General features: G+C 48.1%; 1 protein-coding gene across 1 annotated transcript in view; it reads right to left on the reverse strand.

Moving 5' to 3' along the window:
* The window catches only part of LOC130580683 (XK-related protein 6-like), a 52,648-nt gene that overhangs the window by 30,965 nt on the left and 954 nt on the right, over positions 1 to 20,729 (reverse strand). The window contains exon 2 of the mRNA XM_057378332.1: positions 20,297 to 20,727. Within this exon, the coding sequence (XP_057234315.1) occupies positions 20,297 to 20,727 (431 nt within the window). The remainder of the gene's footprint in view (positions 1 to 20,296; positions 20,728 to 20,729) is intronic.

A 20,729-nucleotide genomic window follows, 5' to 3' on the forward strand; every position in this document is an offset into this window, starting at 1 on the left:
ATTAGCTCAGTCAAACCATGTCTCCAGTCATTTAAGTCCCTAAAACAGCATTACCAGCCACAGGAAGCAATAACCACGCTGAAWCTGCACATTAGTGATTTAAAAAGCCTGGCTGGTAGATCCTTACATTGACCATCCCAGCTTTCCACCAGCTCTACTCCATTGTTGACTGTTTATTTATAATTTACTATCCAGGTGTCTCTGGGACAACTTAATACACTGTGATAGTCTCTCATCTCTTCCCTGCTAATGAAGGCAATAAATAACTACAGTAAGCATTCCAATCAATATTACACTCTGCTCACATCCCGCACAACACGAGGTCTGTGGCCTGCAATCCTGCTGGAGATGAAAAGCCTCCCTGGGATCTGCTCAGTGCTCAGACAGAGCAGGTGGATTAGCAGCACAGGGCTGGGGTCTGTGTGCTCCACAGGGCTGGGAAGGCATTTGCAGCTCCTGGTTTCACATTTCAGGTGAGATACAAGAATGGTTTTAAGCTARAAGAGGGGAGATTTAAGTGAGATGCTAGGAAAAAATTCTTCCCTGCAAGGGTGGGGAGGCAAAGGTTGTCCAGAGAAGCTGTGGCTGCCCCTGGATCCCTGACAGTATCCCAATGCCAGGTTGGATGGGGYTTGGAGCAACCTGGGACAGTGGAAGGTGTCCCTACCTGTGGCAGGGGGTGGAATGAGATGATCTTTAAYATCCCTTCCAACCTAAACCATTCCATGATTGTATGGAGAGACAGCACAGTCTTGTGCACTAAGTAACCGCTGTGAATAATCCCAAAGATCCATTTGTGATGTGAGAAAATAAATTCAATAAATGGGAAAATGACATTAACTGAATAACATGAACAGGCTGCAGCTACTTGGAATTTTCCTTCCTACAATGCAGAATCACAGAAAACTCYCGTGATCTTGAATTCAACGGCTTTTCCCCTTCATTGCCTGCTCTTACAAACTCAGAAGAGGTTCCTTCACACAAGATTTCAGGCTGCCTCTTGTTGAAGCACTGCCATTCCTCAATTCATCCACCACCTCTTCACCTTCTCCCCGAGTTGCTCCTGCACTGCCAGCTCYAAGGCAGGAGCCAAACCACTTTATCCAGAGGCTGAAATCAGACACGAGCTTTTCCTTTCAAACCACCACCTCTGAGATCAGCTTTTTTCACACCTCTTGGTAGCCACCCAGGAAATATTTAGCCAATGTATCTCCTTGCAACACCCATGCTCCCTTCTCAGTGCTTGCCCCCTTTCCAGGATTTTTCCACAAATCCCACAGTACATCTCGGAGCTGGGATCACAACCTGCTGCAGAAAAATCTGTGAGGACCCAGTTCTCCCCAGAGCCTGCAGCGAGTTACTCCAAGTGGTAAAAGATGAGAAAAAGGAGAGAAACCACAGCTAATGACTCATCTCAGCTTTGCTGCTGAAGCTGCTCATGGTAAAATCACCTTGTTCATCAGCAGGTGCATCCCATGTGGGAGATGTGGTTTGATCCTGAGGGGATACTGCTTTCTTTGGGTTTCCCTCCTTCTCACAGGTGCTCAGTTCTCTGTAAAGAGCCCAGGCATTTTTAAAATGCAATTTTACCTTCTCGGGAAGGTGTCCCTACCCATGGTAGGGTTGGAACTAGAGGAGCTTTAAGGTTCCAACTCAAACCATCCCAGGATTCTACAATTCTAGAAAATCCTTCTCACTAGAACACGCTGACTGCAGAGTAAATACCACATTCACACGAAAAATTCTGACAGCACAAGAGTATTTTCTCTATACATATTACCTAAGTCCAGTATACACAGAACATAATTACCCAATAAAAATATCATTGAATCTAACTGTCAACACTGACACCACACTGAAGCTGGAAAACTTGGAATATTCAGTACCTTGCTTCACTTAAAAAATAAGAGTGTCCACAATTAACCTGTGGAAAGGTTTTTGTTGCACGGGTATTTTATCTCCCTGCAAGGGGCAGAAACTCACCCCACTGGTTTCAGCCCTTCAGGGTAACTTATCATGTGTAAAACTCAAATAATCCTTATTCCACAGAGGAGTTTGCACAAAAATAAACCCAAAAAACAGCCCCAAATAAAACAGCTGTAATTGTCCCATTCTCAACATTTGCAGGAAAATGGTTTCAAGCTCTCAAAATTCACAGAATGGTTTGGATTGACAGGGACCTTGAAAATCATTTAGTTCCAACCCCTGCTCTAAGCAGGGAATGTCCCATTAGGAGATCCTTATGTGGGAATCTCCCTAATGAAAACAGCAAGGAGACACCAAGCAAAGCAAAATTTWAAAAAATAACCTCAAGAAAATTTTGCCAAGCTCTAAAATCCCCTCACAGGACTAAAGCATCTATCGTGGGCTATTAAACATACAGCACATGCTGATCAGGAACTTTCAAAGCCACAAATGCCTGATGATGGCACTGAACCTGGAGGAAAATCAGGACGTACCTGCCTGGATCCAACACCTTTTCCTGGACCACCTGTGCTCTTTTCTTTTCACCATCAGAAAGACGATAATGAGCTGCACGGTTCTTTGGCCTGAGATCTCTGAAGGTACTTTCCTATACTGCCAGAAAGGCTCTTTCAAGCATTGTGAACTGTTTTCAGTAACTGGTAGAACTCAGRAAAAAAAAAAAAAAAGGTATTTTATGCTTAAATCAGAACTACTTTAAAAACACCAAACATCGCTGCCGCTTTGTGGCTCCTTCCTTTAATTCCAGCAGTTATTACAGATCACAGAGAGCTGTGCACAAAAGCTGGTTATCCCTGTCACCCTGAGCCCTGAACCGTTCAGGACACGGAGTTACTTCTTTAATTCACCAAAGGCACGGTGGAACAACTGCAGGACACCCCAGGAAAGGCCCCCATCAAAGGCAGAGCAGAGCTGGGTCAGAAAGGATGGCAGAGCCAACAGCCTCATTTAGATAATCCCACCGGTTTGACCCAAAGAGACAYAGCTTTATCAGGTAACAGAACTCCTGTAGGGGGGAAAAAAGAGTGTGAGATCATAAACTGACAAAAGCTGACTTTGCTGTCTGGATCCAGACGTTTTACATGTGTCTGACTCTTCACTGCTGTGGCTGAAMGGGAAAAGTGCATTGAGGAAAATAAGGGCTACACCACAGAACTGGGTAAAAGGCCTCACTTGAAGCAGGAATTTCTTTTTTTTAATTCTATTCCTATGATTAGGAAGAGTAACAGATATCCTTTAACAGGCAAATAATTTCAGTGTTATCACTGGAAGCATCAAAGGATGTGAGTGCAAATTTTATGTCTGGGATGGTGAATTYTCATGGTCATTCCCTGCTCCTGTGAAGAAGCTTTTCTGAAATCCAGTAACAGCAATTTCAGTAAAACCAGCCTTAGTCTGTCAGGCTTTTAAGTTGCATTCCTACTATGAACCTTGTCTTTTATTAAAAAGRCAAAGGTATCCAAGCTTAAAAAAGTTTAAAGTTTCTGAAGTAACCCCAGCAGATGATGCTTGAAGGGCAGGGAGAGTCAGCCTAGGACAGATAACACATTTTTAAAAGAAAATCGATGTGGGTCAGAGGAAACTCAGAAACCTGAACTACCTGAAAGAAGATTGTAGCCAGGTGGGGGTTGGTTTCTTCTCCCAGGTAACAAGTGACAGGATGAGAGGAAATGGCCTCAAGTTGTGCCAGAGGAAGTTTAGATTGGAAACAAGGAACCATTTATTCACCAAAAGGGTGGTCAGGCATTGGAAKGGGCTGCCMAGGACAGCAAGAGTCACCATCCCTGGTGCTAATTTAAAGCCATGTGGATGTGGCACTTGGRGACATGGGTCWGAGGTGGCCTRGGCAGTGCTGGGAGAACCACTRGACTCRATGATCTTAGAGGGCTTTTCCAAACTCAGTGATTGCTATGATTCTGTGATTAAAATATTGCAGTTCCTGGGTTTCTGCCACTCAGTTCCAGAAACACAGCAAGAAGCCCAACCCTAGAGACTCAGTTTAAAAAACAAAAATGACCACAGCAAGGCACTGATTGTGTAATCAAGGCACTGATTACACAGAACCCCCAGGTTTGGGGGACTGGGGACAGGGAAGAGTCCAAATTAAACACTTAGACAACTTCAACAATACTGAAGAAAACAATACCTTCCAATCTGAGGAAGGATCTGGAGCACTCAGAGTGGCTGAGGGAGCTGGGAAGGGGTTCACTTTGGAGAAAAGGAGGATCAGGGGGGACCTTGTGGCTCTGCACAACTCCCTGACAGGAAGGGGCAGCCGGGGGGATTGGGCTCTGTCCCAGGAAACAGGGACAGGACAAGGGGACAGAACCTCAAGCTGCACCAGGAGATGTTCAGGTTGGACAGCAGGAAGAATTTCTTCACTGAAGGGTTGTCAGTGACATTGGAAGGGGCTGCCCAGGGATGTTTGCAGTCTCCATCCCTGGAGGTGCCCAAGGAAGGACTGGACATGGCACTCAGTGCTCTGGGCTGGTGACAAAGTGGGGATCACAGGTTGGACTCAATAATCTTGAAGGTCTTTTCCAACCTGAATGATTCTATAATTCAAGAATTCTATGAAAAGTTGAACACACTCCCACAGAAAGAAAAGGGGCAAAGAGCAGAAAACAGACGAGGGGCAATGCCAAGGGAGGAGGACTGGACAGTCCTCATCTCAGAGCTCTTGAGGAGTTCCACCTGACTCACAAACATGAACACAAAATTGCAGTTAGAAATAACACAGATTTAGTGTCTTACTGAAAGGTTTCCTCTTGGAAAAGGGACTGGGAGAAAAASAAGTTTCATGAAAGATGTCTGATCAGAAAATATCTCCAGTTTTATGATGGTGAAATTTCTCCTAAGAATGCAGACTCCTATTTTGAGTGACTAACAGATGTTTTCACTGAGGATTTAGGACACAAAGAATCCAAATGCACTGATAATGGCAGCCTAATGAAGCTTAGTCCTCAGTTAATTCACACAACCAATTAATACCATACCCAGTGGAAAGTTGGAGCAAGGCAGGACCCTTTCACTGACTCTAAGTATCAGTGCCAGGTAAAATATCCTGGCTAAATATCCTGGAATCATGGAATGGAATGGGTTGGAAGGGAACTTACAGATCATAAATATGCGCAATTTCATTCTTAATAAGGGCTGTGGTCCTTTACGAGCAGTAACTTCACAGCAGCAAACAAGGACTCAGCATCAGATCCCAACCAGGCACAATTCCCTGATCCCAGCCTGGCTCCTTGAGCAGTCAGGATCCCTAAAACAACTTTCTGCTCAACTGAGACCCACATTCCATGTGAGAAACGTCTCTAAAKAATGGTTTTTAAATTAGTACATCCTCATTCATCAATTTATTCTTAAAATTCTTCAGCAGAATTATTCCAAAAGAAATATTCCAAAATAAATGTGTGATTTCCTCACCATTTCCCCCAAAACGCTGTTTCAGGATGGCAAAAACAATCCACTCAAAGCAMACAGAGATGTGACCCTCCCACTGTTTCAGTCACCTTTGTTTGGACTGCTGCTTCACAAACAAATCCCCTAATCCCCTCAAAAAAAGGGGAAAATAATCCAGTCCCAGGCAAAGAAGTCAGCAAAGCCACCAGAAATTCAACTTAACCCCTGAATTCAAACTCCCCGCTGCAGTTACGCAGCTCCCGACAACTGCACGAAATTGGAAAAATTGTCTTTTTTTTCCCTCTGAGAACACACTTAAATACCAACAAGAAAAATAAAAGAGTTGGAAATAATTTGCCTTYGCTGCTAAAAAATCGGTCACTTCCCAGAAATCGCAAAGAGCCAACTCCCAGTGAAAGGAGCAGCGGRGAATTACCGGGGGATCTGTGTGTTCAAACAGAAAATTCAGTGGTTCRTTGCAAGGCAGAGCTTGATCGAAACCAAGAAAAATAATGAGAGCCTTTAACAAAGCTCTAATTGCGCAACAAGCCATACCAGGGGGAAAGAAAACAGCAAARCCCCAAATGTTTTGATAAATGGAATTATTGAACTCCAGAGCAGTAAAACAAAGACTGAGAACTCAAATGGTAATAAAGCATCATTAAAAGTGCTGTTTTAAAGCACAGCTGAAGCACAGGTAAATGTMAGGTTACCCAGGCAGAGTTCTAGTACTACAAAGCAGCGTTTAATCTGATTTTTTTGCTCTCCTGAATTTCCGGATGGAAGATATTCCCTTAACTTAGGGATAATTTTTATTTTCATATGAGGATATGTGGATTTTTTCAGCACACTCTGAGACACAAGGTGCTATCAGAAAGAACCAAGCACTCAGACCAACYCTACAGGGGTCATTTGTCCCTTGTGTTCACTGCCTGACAAACACATTTCAAACTGGGCTTTGCATCCCCATCGGAGAAGCCACACCAATTTTAGAGCAAGCCTAGGAAATGCTTGAGAAGAAGAGAATGTTCGAATTTAGGGATGCCAAGATTTTCACACAATAAAACCAGGGCAGATCAACCATAATTTTTTGCAAAATTATAAATGACACCTGAAGTCCTGGCCGGCTTCACCTACTGAGGGATGATTAAGCTGCAAATCTACAATTACTTCTAATCTTAAATAACTGATAGGATTTGAACTCCCAACATACAGTAGCTCAGATGTGATATTACTGGGAGCTTTTTGAAGCTAATCAATAACTATTAAAGCTGGATCCCATCAGCTACCACCAGGTATTAGCCACTTTCTCAATATTTCAAGGATTCAGTTATTCTTAGCTACAGTTAAAGTAGTAAAATGAAGTGGTCTCATACTGACACTGCGATAAATACGAGATTAAATATAGAACAAATTTATTACTCCCTGAAGTCCTACTGAGTGTCCTGATTTTTTCTTTTTTTTCTTTTTTTTTTTCTGTATCCACAACAATCTGGTTTACTTTGATGTTTTATTATCCCAGATCTAAAGCTCGCGATTGAAAAGCAAAGCCTGCGCTGGTTCAAAGAACCCAAGCCCAGCCACGCCGGGGGAAGGGAACGAATTCCAAAGGGAAGGTGCGGATGGCGGTGCCGGCCCTGTGAYAGCCGTCATGCCCCACTTAGAGCAAGTGGCACTCACAGGCGAGTGATTTGTGACACTGAGCGTGTGTGACACGGTGCAGCACCCYTGGAGTGCCTTGGGCGGCCAGAGGATCGTGCCTGCAGGAGCCGACTTTTCCTAATACTCCGCGCTTTGAAGAAAGCGGAATAATCAACCCATTTTTAAAGCACTGGTTTGAAGGGCTCCGAGGAGTTTTAAAGGGAAGCAGTTAATTACTTGGCTGGCTTTAAAAATAAATTAACCCACAAATTAGAGTCTGGATGGGGCTGGGTGATGATGGGTGACCCCAGAAGTGCAYATTTTTGGCTTGCTGCACGTCCTGAGCTCCCAAGGATGATCCCAGCTTAACCCCACCGGGTCCTCYCCGCAGAGCAAAGCACTCTGAGAAACAGCAACGAACCATGTCCTCCTCATCAGCATCTGAGCAGGATGAGTCCACAAGGACACGAGTGTTTGGGTCTCAGATAAATTCCCTGGAAGCATTCAAGCCCAGGTTGGACAGGGTTTGGAGCAATCTGATCCAGGGGAAGATGTCCCTGCCCATGTCCTGGATGATCTTTAAGATCATCACCAACCACCCTGTGATTCCACGATTTAATGACATGCCTTGGCATTTCTCCATTYTCTTCACCTGGGATTCATCCTTAAGCATCAATTCCAAAGTGGCCCMCAGAATATAACTCTCCCAAAGGTGACAATGACAATTTAATGCAACRAAAGGATCTGGGCTCTGCTACTGGTGCACAATGAGTCATAAAATAAATTTAGACCCAAACATGTAAACCTGGTGGCCACGTCCAAAAGCTAGAAGTGGATTTTGCTGGAGACTCTGATAGGCTGGATACACGTGCATCAGCTTGGAAAAACAAGCCCAGACTCTCATAATAAAAATTAACTCAAGTAATTGGAATATTTTTCTTGTGAAGTGTTGCATCCTTCTGAGCTCCTCCTTATCTACTAGGCAGGGATGCTGTTGCCTTCAAGGCTCAACTACCACAGSATCATCCCTGGGACCTACCAGCCCTTATCTTAAGCAGCACCCCCAGCATCATTCCCAGCTGGCACCCTGGAGGCAACCACCCTCTCCCAAAAGCCAAGAAAGCTTAACACAACAGAAACAGCCAGGCTATGCCAGCCCATCTCAGGGCAAGAGCTCAAATCCTGTCACTATGGAGCTCCCAAGAGAAGATGTGGCCACTGAGGATGAGGTCTTGGCAAGTGAGATGAAGAAGGCTCTGTCCTTGACCAAAGCACATGGTTAGATTTTGAGATGGAACCACGGAAGAGGCGAGGCGTCCCTGCCCAATGCAAGGGGTTGGAATGAAATGATCTTTAAGGTCCTTTCCAGCCYGAATCATGGTGAGCTTCTCTGAAGGGCTCTGCTATCATCCCAAAGCGAGCTGCATCACATTTAGGGCTGGAGCCTTTCCTGGCGTCAGTGGCACGAAGCATTTACGTCAGCGTGTGACAACGGGCCCGGAGTGACAAAGACTAAGGTAAGATTAAGCATTCAGGAGCAAAGCATGTCCTTCACTAAAACAAGGGCGCCGAAGCCTTATCGCGCTGCCTTTCGGCACAGCCACGTGCCCGGGCACAGCCTCGCCCTCCAGCTCCGGGTCGGATGCACATGACTTGGCAARGCACTGCTGCAGCTTTTCCCAAGGAAACCATTCCTTTTCCAGCCCAGCCGTAACAAATGCCAGCAAAGAAAGCCCCGAGACAACCTCCCGCTGCATCGCCGACGTGTCGGCGTGACAGACTCGATGTGGTGACTTCACACCCCAACGTGAGCGTCTTCCCTGCATTTGTTAAGTCTTCCACGAGGGAGGAACTGATGGATTTCTGCAGCCRGTGGTGCTCGGAGAGTCGTCAGTGCACGCCGTTCCAAATTATTTCCATTTCTAATTAATATTCATAAAYGAGCCACAATGCTGCGCCTTCCATCAGCCGTCACACGCCACCCACGCTAGATGAAAGGACAACTACACGAGATAAGCAGTTTATTGGATCAAAAGTCCCCTTTAGACGAAGAGACAGCTACTGCAACAGCCTCCAACTGATAGCATCCCATCACATGGAGGGAGTATCAGCAAATCTCCCTCTTTAAACCCAARATTCAGCACCCGGAATGCACAGCGCAATTATTATGTTAATTCAGCTGCATTTTGGTTCCTGCTTCAGGCTTGAGCTGGAGGAAGGAACTTGACTATGAAGAGCTGCCACTGAAAATGGTTACTTCAGAAACTCAATAGACACCCAATTACACCATCAGCCTTTCCAGTTTAATGCCCTGGTGTCCCTGCTGTCAGCACTGCTGCCTCACCTGGCTGGTTTGGGGCAAGGACTTTGCYCTTCAGCTTTTACCTATACCTGCCACCTACATCTTGCTCCAGCAGGATCCTGAAGGAGCTTTACCTGCCCTCCCCAAACTCAGTTTAGGTGACAGAAAACAAGGACTTCATCTGCTTGCACAGAGCATGGCCTGGGAATCATAGACTGGSTGCAGCTGCTGTCCACTTGTCCACTACTCCTGCATGGACAAGARATTATTCAAAAAGACACCCGACATTGACATCAAACCCATGTAGGATGACAGAAAACACTGAGACCTAACATYACATATCCCCCTCTCCACCTGATGGGAAATGAGTGTTTCCCAGCTTTAAACTGAAAGAAGTAGGGTTAGATTGGATATTAGGARGAAATTAGGGYGGTGAGGCCCTRGCACAGGGTGCCCACAGAAGCTGTGRCTGCTCCATCTCTGGAAGTGTCCAAAGCCAGGTTGGACAGGGTTTGGAACAACCTGAGATAGTRGAAGGTGTCTCTGCCATGTCAGGGGGTGGAATGCRATGATCYTKAGGGTTCCTTCCAACCTAAACCATCCCAGAATTCTGYGATTAAAAGGAGCAGAGGAAGGTGCATTGCCCATCGCCGTYCAGAGCTGTTCTWCTRCTCATCCATGAGGGACCCAAACAGTCTGCCCAAGAAAAAGCATATTTACACCCATTGCCAGAGAGGGAAAGTATAAATATTTCCAAAGCTTTATGAAGGCTGGTACTTACAGTCATGCTTTGAAAGGGAAAGAATAAAGCAAAATATTCAATTAGAAAAAATTACTATAATTGCAGGTTCTATTTTATCCCTCCATTAAAGCAATAAAGTGCCTCGAAATATTGCTGAGCTGGGATACAGAGCTTAGWGCTACTTAACATATTAATATACATGCAGGGGGGTTAATTTAATTTAAATCTGCATGAGGGTCTTCTCTCCTCCTTGGCTCCTACAGCCTTGCCCTACACTTCCAGCTGGATATCCATGCATGCTTCTCCCCCRTTCCAAGGGATGGACATGCATTGCTGAGGCTGGACCTAAATTCTGACACGTGCCACACACCTCAGGGGCCAGAGGACATCAAGCACAACCATGCACAGCTCCAAACACACAGATTCCCAGTTCAAACCATGTTTGCCTGCCCCTCAAAGCTCTGATGCCTGAATATTTGATTTTCTGTTCAAGGAAAGCATCCAATTCCTGCTCTCAGAACATCAAACAAAATCCTCTCGGAAATGTAAAATCATCCCATTTTGCWCTAATAGCACATAAATCCCATGGGAAGGGATTTGCCGTTGAAAGTCACTGAGCAAGGAACTGCTGAGGCTGAAGAAGGGGCTCTTCCTCCCAGCTTTGGCTCCCTCCAYGCTTTCTCCACACTATGGTGCCACGAGCTGCAGCTTTCCGAATATAACCTCGCTCTTCCCTGCGACACAAGATAAGTGAATCTTATTTTAGGGAGCCCTTCATCCTTTTAATTAAACAAATTAATATCACTTCTCCGTATCTCATAGCCTCCATTATCTTTTGTGAACTCCTACAATTCTGTTGTAAAGATATATTGAAAAAGYGCTAATTGAGATAATCTCTGGAATTGAAGAGTTGCTGTATTTTTAGCCATGTTTTAAAAACTATTTTCCCTTTGTTTCTGGAATGCCTCCCATCCTTCCTCCCATGCCAGACTGTTTACATTATTTAAATGCCTTCTGCTTATACCACTCTTTACAATTTTTACTTCAACAACATCGGCCTCCGTTGCTCTTTTTTCCCTCGCTTAGACATAACTGGGATGAATTCCAATCCCAAACTCAAAACCACTCCTGGTGCTTCACTGCTGTCTTCTGTGTTTGGTAGATCAGGCAAYGTATTCCTGCCAGTCCTGTCATCCAGGGTTGTCTGTGTGGGGGATTCAAGCATGAGGAGTTAAATTCATCTTTTTTTCACAAAAGAAAATGGGRAAATGATGATTTTCCCAGAGATTGGAACTCTTTAAACTCACAGGGATACTTGACATGTCCCTGCTTTAGCAGATGATGCTGAGCCACCCCACTGAAAGGATGAGGGAGCCCATCTCTCCTGGATTTTTGTGGAGTTGTGAAGCCCTGTGTCCATCACAGAAGCAAAACATGATCCTGACTCCCTGCCCCTCCAGAAAACCCCACAGAGTCCCATGAGCTGAAGGAGGCTCTGGCAGCTGGACGTGATCCTCCCGCACTTGGGTTTGGGTTTTTCCCACAGGTTTAATTAGAAAAGTAATGTAGACAGTTCCAGCTGCCAGAGCCTTTTGCATCRTGGCTCCTGAAGAGTTTTTAATAAGAGTTCTGCCAGAGTGGTGGGGGTTTACAAGAAACTTCTCCCTCATCCAGCAGACCTGCAAAGGTGGATGTGATGCAGCTCAGCAGCTGACAGGAAATTTCCAGCATGAGCTGAGACCTCAGCAGGGTACATTTAAATCTGGTCACAACGGGCTTGGTTTACCTAGTGCTCGTTCACAGACCATCTACAGGGCACTGAGRCAGCATTTAGGATAAATTCCTGTCTTAGTCCTATTTACCATGGGGTTTTGGGACAGGGARAAGATGCCTATTCCCTCAAACCATCCTGTACAATAGGGGGTGAATAAAAAGAGGGAGAGTGATTTTTTCAAATGGACAGATAGTGAGAAGGATTGGTTTTAAACCAAGAGATTTAGGTTAGATATTGGGACGGAATCTTTCTCTGTGAGAGTGGGGAGGCCCTGGCACAGGCAGCCCAGAGAAGTTGTGGTGYCCCTGGATCCCTGAGAGTGTCCAAGGCCAGGCTGGACAGGGCATGGAGAAATCTGGGACAGTGRAAGGTGTCCCTGCCTGGGACAYGGAACAAGCAGATATTTAATGTCCCTTCCAACCCAAACCATTCCGTGACAGGATTCTATTCAATGATAACACGAGGRTATTTATTTTTGGTGCAAAAATCGGGCTGCAGGTAAACCAAATCAGAGCAGAGGAAGAGGAGGTCACGATAAAGGCTCTGGGCTTGAACRCAGAAGGTTTCAGCAAAGCTGCCAATTCTGCAAAAGATCTGTGCAGCTGAAGTCACTTAAGGACAGACTGTGAATATTTCATAGGTGAACCTGAGCTCTCACAGATTTCCGAAGAAAGGAGACGTGAGGAGCAGCACAGTCTTCAGGTCCCATTATAGTTTTGGGGACACATTTGAGATGGCCTTTTAGWCTATTTTTTTGTCTCTTGGCCAAGMTCTGGTTCAAGACACRGAARTAAGGAATAAAACACCCATTTATACTGAAATAACAAAAGTCCATCAGTGAAATTTGTCCAGGGATAGACAAATAGCAACTCCTGAGACTCCTCCTGAGCACTRTCAATGTGGTTCCTCTGCTACAGCAGCTCCATTTAACCAAACACAGGCTGAAACTGGAATAGAGGGTGGTGGGAAATACAAATCCCARGTGGGGAGAGTGGTAAAAAAAAAAACAAATCTGTCCACGGAGAGATGCAATGGGCCGCTCCTGGCTATTCTGGGACACCGCCAAATGCTCGGTCCCACAATCCAGAAGGTTTTGGGAGCATCCTYGACACTGCAGCACAAGGATATGGCATGTGCCTGACGTCCTGCCCTGCTAAGACCAAGCAATTCTGCTCCACAGGGTTAAAAGCACAAGGTGTTCCTCACCCCCTCACACTGCTGCTAGGTTTGGGGATTTTCTAAAGAGCCTCCTCCTCTGGAAAGCTCTTTCCCCATTTTTCTGGGATCCTATTGGGAAAAGCATCTCAGTGCCCTAAAGCAGTCCTAGTAGACTTGGCCATCATTCTGAATCCCAGCACATCAGAAAAGGTGGGTCAATGAAGTGACAAAATTTGGCACATGTTCTTCGCTTACGCCTTTAATTACAATTTAATTTTCTCTCTAGCAAAGCTTTACTCTGACTCACAATTCCTCCTGCCTAAAAGCTTCCAGGTGTTAAAACACTACCTTGTGTAACTGCTGATTTTCACTACAATCAGGTGCTAAAAATCAAGTCAGGATTCAAGGGAAATAAAGCAAAATGAGTACAGAGCGAAGTTSTGTGAGGGATCCAGACTTCTCCACAGGCTCACCTTCATTCCCCAAGGAAAATTACACGTTTGACGTCCCATTTCTGCTCCTTGCAGTCTCAAGGCAGTGCAAGCAGCTCTCCTCCAAAGAGATGCTTTATCACCATCAGTTCTCCCTCCATCCTTTTCATTAAAAGAAACGCTCCCTGAATAACCTACATTTGTTCGGAGAGGAAARCCACTGCAAGGAGTAAAGCTGGCTCAGTGCAGCTGAAAGCAAAATGGAAGTGTCTGGAAAGGTGGAAAATAGAGAGCTGGGAATTTTAACACACAGAAAATGGTGAGCCATCTTCCCTCCTTCCCTTGGCACCCTGCCTCCCCTCCACCAGGAAAAACACWGCCATGTTGCCACTGGCATTAGAGATAAAGCCATAGGGAGAGTGAGGTAAAAATAAAAACCAGCTGGTTTTCCTGGAGTTCAGCTTGAATAACTGAAAAGGGATGTTGTGGTCAAGAAACGTGGATGTGAGCATTTAAAAAAGCAGCCTGCAACCCAACTTCAAAGCAGYTGGGCTCCCTTCCAGTTTTTGAACTCCTGGAGATGCTGTCCCAAAAATACCTTGCAACAGCATCTTCACCYTGAAAGCCATGGAAACTTTATGCTGGTTCCAGCAAGAACCATGTCAGGTCACCAAAGCAGTTCTGCTTCCCTTTCCTCCTCCCCAAAAACCAGGGCAGGGAGGTGATGAGCTGCTGGCGCTGCACAGCTACAGGGCACCACATGGCTCTTCCTCAACAGCACCCAAGAAGAAACCAAACTCCAGTTTCTCCTCCAGATGCCATTCCTCCACCTGCCCAAGCCATGCTGTCTCTGCAGAAACGCCAGGTCGCATGGGAAGCAGAGCTTCCAGCAGGTCAGGGCAGGATATYGTTTCTCCCAAGGAAAGGTTTGGAGAAATCTCTGCCCTCCCCAGGCTGGCCCAGCAGATCCGCTCCAACATCTGTGGTTGGACCCCCTCTAGTGGGAACCACTCAACAAGACACGGAGCATCGCCACCACCCGCCACCCATGGAGACCCCACTCAAGGGATAAAACCTTTTTCCCATCATTATTATGGTTAATTATTATTATTTCCACTCTCKCACAACCTATCTGCTCTGTAGATGTTGTTGGACCTCTACACCCACAGCACAGCACTTCCTTATGGAGATCCCGTAGAAATGGGGGCGGAATGGGTAAGTTTTTTGGAAGGGAGAACAACCTTGCTGGAAAAAAAATATAAAAAGTTATACCCCAGACCTGATTTTGTAGGGAGAACATATTTATCATCTATCTCAGAATGTCTTCCCTCTGCCAACTTGTCAAAAGCTGACAAAACTCCATACTATAAAAGCAAGCTGTTAAAACTTGGCTAAAAGGAAAAACTCAGCTGCCAGACAAGCTAACCAGAAAAAGCTGAAAAAAATATTCCAACGTGCCAGGGAAGGCAATAAATTTATGGAAAAGCTCTACAGAACTGAACATCCCAAACCAAGAGAAGGAGGCAGCATTAGGTCAGCAGCTTCTTGTTCATCTGCTGTTTGACAAGCAGATGGCTCCCACTTTGAGGGATTTGRGCAGAGAACTTCAGAGTTACAGCTGCCTGTATTTCTAAACTATCCAAAATAATGTGTCTCGAAGTCACAGTTCATCCCAGACAAAGTACTTTAGGAGAGCCTGAACCCACTCAACACAAAGTCATTAAATGCCACATATTCCATTTAAACCCATTGATTCATCCTTCCACCTCCAAGATGAACAGCTCACAGATTTKGTCTTTCCACTAATAAAAAAATGTCAACTCTCTGCCAAAATGTTAGGAATTTCTCATCATGTATATACACAAGACAATTTTTTATGTCACAACAGTGACAAGGGTTGTTGTGGTTTGCTTGGGTTTATTYTACAGAATGTTTCTCTCCTAGATATGTATTCAAATCTGTTTTAATAACAAACCTCACAAACAGCACAGTCAAGTCCCAAAACTCACCATTACTGACAGTTTAACAGACACACAGAGATTTCCAGCTGGTCAGCATTCATTTTAGCTCAGCTCCRCATCCCGTTAATCCAATGGAATCCAATAATGTTTGCTTTAATAGCACAGCACAATGCAAGGGATCGGACTTTCCACTCTAAACCCCATATTCCAGGGCAGCATCCATGACCCAGTAACCCACTTCCAGCAGAGGTTAAGGAAAGGTACATCAGACAGAGAAGTTCACTCCTGTCATTCACACAACCTGTGCAACTACTCAAGATACCAAAACTTCTACTTCTCCTGAATTTACATGGCTGAACAGCTCCAGCACAAGGAATAGCCCCATCTTCATCCTGTTTCCAGCAAAACCAAAGTACTCCTCCTCAAGGAACAGCCCCTGGCAGCTTGGAGGGCAGCACCTCTATCATGAGCATAATGTGCCCCAACTGGCATCCTTCACTTTTTGGATAGTCTGGGTGAATTGCTCAAGTTCTCAAGACAATCTAGGATTTCAGAGGAAAGGTGAATATTGTCRATTTATGAGGGTAAAAAACCCCAGGAGCTGAGTTTTGTTCATGGGAATGGCACTGGAGATCAGACTCCTGGAATCTGTTTGASATCAGACTACTTCCAGCAAGAATTCAAAAGATATATATATATATGTATGTATACACACACACACACACATATGTTTTTACTATTTTTCCAACAGCCACTATAGACAGACAGKATTAACACATCCTTCAGATCCCAGAAGAACTAAAAAAAACACAAAAACCCCAGGAATATCACTAAGCCCCCCCTCAGTACTCGCACTGCCCCCTCAGCCCTCCTGCCTGGTCACGATCCACCCTCTGAATACGACACAAACAGCAGACAAAGCCCCCATCCAGACAGCTCCAAAACAAGCTCCTTCTCCCACAATCCTGACAAAATGAAGAGACAGCCTTGCTAAAATAAGATCCCGATGTATATTTATATTTCTGCCGTAAAATGCTATTTATTCACCATCTTATTGGCGAGCCTTCCCAGTATTTACGAGAAGAAGCCGCCACAGGAATTGTGCCATCCCTCCAAATCCAAACGTAGATTTACCTAACGTATTCAGGATGAGAATTCCTGTACTACTCCAACCTGCCCCCTCTAATTCTCCAAGATTTCGCTCCCAGCTGCTGAGCAACACCCACGACATCCCCTACGTAAGGTACGATCCCGATTATGCTCCATGCAGCGGCAGCGCGGATCCGTGATCCCGCAGGAAACCAGGCTCGGAGCGTTACGCACTGAACTTACGCYGTCCTAGGTTTGCCTCCTCCGTCCCCACATCTAAACTTCTCCCCAGCACGCAGCGATTCCGCCGCAGGCAAAGGCGGCCAAACCAGCGTGTTCCAGTATTAGTCCCATCACCGCACCCGAGATTAATTTTAATGGCGTTGGCAATAGCTGTAGTGGGAATGCAAAAAGACACSCTCGTGGAGGCTGCTCCACAGATCCCAGGAAGTTAATTCTGGCTCTGGTCARATATTGGGAGTTGGCTCCACGCTGTCCAGTGTGCCTTAAAAAGCAGGAGCTGGGCGCTAGTGGGATTAGAGATCAACAGGAGAGAAAGCTCCCTGATTTCACCTAACGTGAGCCAGGCTGCAGCGCTCCTTGTCAGAGCCCTTTGGCATTTCCAGCCCTGCACAGCCTCGGAAGCAAACGGTTTTCCTCTGCATTAACATAGCAGGGAAAAGTCTGAGCGGCTTCAGCTTTGCTTCTTCTTATTACCCAAAAATCAGCCCCCCACATGCACCCCCTCTGTCCCTGTAGGCATCACTACAGCATCCCCCTCCCCACACGCTCCCTCGAGCATGCCATGGCATGGGGTGTTTGTGCACAGCTCAAACACAATCATCTCTTTTGCCTGACTCCAAGAAAGGAAAAATCCAACTTGCCAGAGGAGCATCTGCATTGAGAACTGCTTTTGCTGATGGGATCAGCACTTGGGAGCAGGGGAAGCAGCAGAAAGGGTCGCGGACCAATTCATCATCCTCGCACGCACCACCCGCAGACATCCCCCTCCCGCCACCCCCCAGCCCAAATCTCGGCCGTAAAAAAACATAAAAATAGAATAAACCCCCAAGCAGAAGTTGAGAACAAATGTGCTTTGAACGCTGCACAAATGACATTGAAGATGCAGAAGAAATATGTATTTGCTGTTGCACCGCAYGATTGCATGGGCTTATTTCCTACGTACACATCTCACGCACCCTGCCCACGCAGATCCCCTCCCCTCCACCCCCGCGGCTTCTTCAAAAAAATTTGGGAAAATAAAAATCTTTGATCCCTAAGGATTATTTCAAAAGCTACAAATCCCACCGACCCCTATCTGGAGCCTCTTCCTGACAGCCTGACCCATCCGTGGGGTGGAGAGGGTGCATTCACCATCCCATGGCAYAATCCAGAGCCGTCCCTCTGCCCCCACCCCAAATCTCACAGCCCTTCCACATTACCAACCCGCGCCCCAGCTCAGAGGATGCTGGGCCACGCCAGGTCTTTACAGCTGTCCTTACACCACCTCTTTCCGTAAGCCCGACATCTCGGTGGCAGTGTTTGCATCCACAGGCTTTCATCCTGGAGAATCCCTCCCTGCCTCCTCCCACCTCTCTTTTTGGGGAGGATAACGTAATTTCCAGCTCGCGCTGGAAGGTGCATTTTTATTCCTGCCGAGCCCGAGGTCACTTCCCAGACCCATCCTCCGGCCAGTGTCTCCCCCACCCCAGGACCTTCTCCTCCGGCAGGGAACAGTCCCTTATCCCTGACCTTCAGCCTCACACCGGCAGCCCCACCGCCGCCGTCCCCACCGAGGAGGTTTCTCCTTTCTCCAAAGCCACAGCCGAGGCATCACGCTGCGTTTTTCCACTCCCACCATCCRCTCCTTCGGTTCGGGGGGAGTCAGCGAGCCGGTGGCTCCCGCTCCCGCTCCACCAGCTGGGGAGAGGCTCTCGGGGATGGATGAGACCCTYACCCCCTCATCCCTATGGGATCCGWGCCAGGAAGACATCAATCCTCTGGAATCAGCACGTCCCAGCGCTCGGCAGTCACGGGTCCCTCCCCCTGCAGACCCTCTCCGGAGCAGCCCCTGCATTCCATGGGGTCTTCTCCTGGCTGCCCCCCGGTTCCAGGAGGGGGGCAATGGGGTGGGTCCCCCCTGGGGCCACAGGACCTCCCTCTGCAGCACTCCGAGGGTCACCCCCAGCCCTGGGCCTGTCCTGTCGGGAAGAGCAGCTCCATGAGCCCCTGCCCATCCTGCCCCATGACTGTGGAGCAGCAGGAGCCCACCCCAGCCCTGAGAGGCACCATCCACATTCCCTCAGAGCTAGAATCCCCTCCATCCACACCATGGGGCGCACAGAGATGTGTCCCCTCTGAGCTGTGAGATGACAGCAGCCCCATTCCCCCCTCCCCAGCCCCACAAACCCATTTTGGGGGGCATCTCTATTCCCTTTGGGGCTCCTCTTAGTAAGAAGAGGTCACCCCAAATCTTCACATGGGGAGTACCATCCCATGTCCTGCTTGGACCAACCAACCCCACTCCTCCCACCTCAGTCCCACAGACACATTTTGGGGGAGCTTCTCTTCCCCTCAAATGTYCCCTCAGCACTAGGGGGGCCTTGACACCTCCTCCACCATGGGGAGCAGTGACAAAGGTCCACCTCAGCCCATGAGGTGACAATGACCCCCATGCCCCCCAGGATCATTTTGTGGGAATCTCTCCTCCCTTTGGGTCTCTCCTCACCCAAAGTTGGATGAACCCCCAAATCTCCCCTCCTTCTCCACATGGTGGGCATCACAACCACCTCAGAGCACGAGGTGACACTGTCCTRTGTCCATCTCAGACCACAAGCTGAYAACATCCTCCACCTACCCCACCTCAGCCAGTGACAGTGACCCACATGCACCTCAAACCATGAGGTGACACTGACTCCCATCAATCCCACCTCAGCCAGAGAACAGCGATCCACCTCAAGCCATGCGATGACACTGCCCCATGTCTGCCTCAAACCACGAGATAACAGCAAYGGCCATCTGGTCCACCTCAGCCCATCGAGGTGACACTGACCCCCATCTGCCCCACCTTGTCCAGGGGACACTGGCCCACCTTAAACCAGCAGATGACACTAATCCACCTCAAACCAGGAGGTGACACTGACCCATGTCCACCTTGGACCACGAGGTGACACTGACCCACGTCCACCTCAAACCAGGTGCTGACAACCACCCATAACTGCACCTCCTCAGCCAGGGGACACTGAGCCACCTTGGACCACAGGGGACACTGAGCCATGTCCACCTTGGACTACGAGGTGACACTGACCCACGTCCATTTTGGACCACGAGCTRAGAGCTCCTCACCCCATCCAGGGGACAGTGACCCATCTCAAACCACGAGGTGACACTGACCCATGTCCATCGTGGACCACGAGCTGACAGCGACTCAAATCCGCCTCAAATCAGATGCCGACAACCACCCATAACTGCCCCTCCTCGGCCAGCGCACACTGAGCCACCTTGGACCACAGGGGACACTAACCCAGGTCCACCTTGGACCACGAGGTGACACTGTCCCCGTCCATCTCAAACCAGGAGGCGACAGTCCCCGTCCATCTCAAACCAGGAGGCGACACTGTCCCCGTCCATCTCAACCAGGAGGCGACACTGCCCCGCATCCCCCCCCCGGAGCAGGGGCTGGTGCTGCCCGCGTCCCCCTCGCACCGGGCGCTCGCAGCCGCCGCTCCCGCCCCTCCGCGGCCGCGCTCCCCGACCCAGCGCGCCGCCCGCCCCGCCGGGGGCCCGGCAGAGTCCCCGGCCGCCCCTTACCTCCAGACCTGCCCCATCTGCAGCAGGTGGATGACGGTCTGCCAGACCCAGACGGAGATCCTGCAGAGGCGCTGCGCCCCGGGGGTGGCGGTGCCGCCGACTCCTCCTACCCCGCCGGCGGGTCCCCCGCGCCGGCCCGCGGTTCCCCCCATCATGGGCGGCCCGCGGCTGCTGAGCCCCTGCACGGCGCCCAGCCCGCCGCCCGTGTAGTCCTGCACGAACCAGCGGAAGCTCAGGATCTGCACCAGCACCGAGGGCAGGAGCACGAAGGCCAGGGTGAGGCCGCACCACAAGTAATCCCGCCGGCCGTAGTGGTGCAGCGCCAGCCACAGGTCCGTGCCCACGTCCCCCAGCAGCACCAGCAGCGCCAGCACGATCCACAGGCAGTCCAGCCACGGCCGCTCGGCCGCCTCGCCGCCCTCCGGCGGCCCCT

The sequence above is a fragment of the Malurus melanocephalus genome, unplaced genomic scaffold (assembly GCF_030028575.1).
Source record: "Malurus melanocephalus ecotype Western Australia unplaced genomic scaffold, MMel_1.1 scaffold_354, whole genome shotgun sequence".
NCBI classification, from domain to species: domain Eukaryota; kingdom Metazoa; phylum Chordata; class Aves; order Passeriformes; family Maluridae; genus Malurus; species Malurus melanocephalus.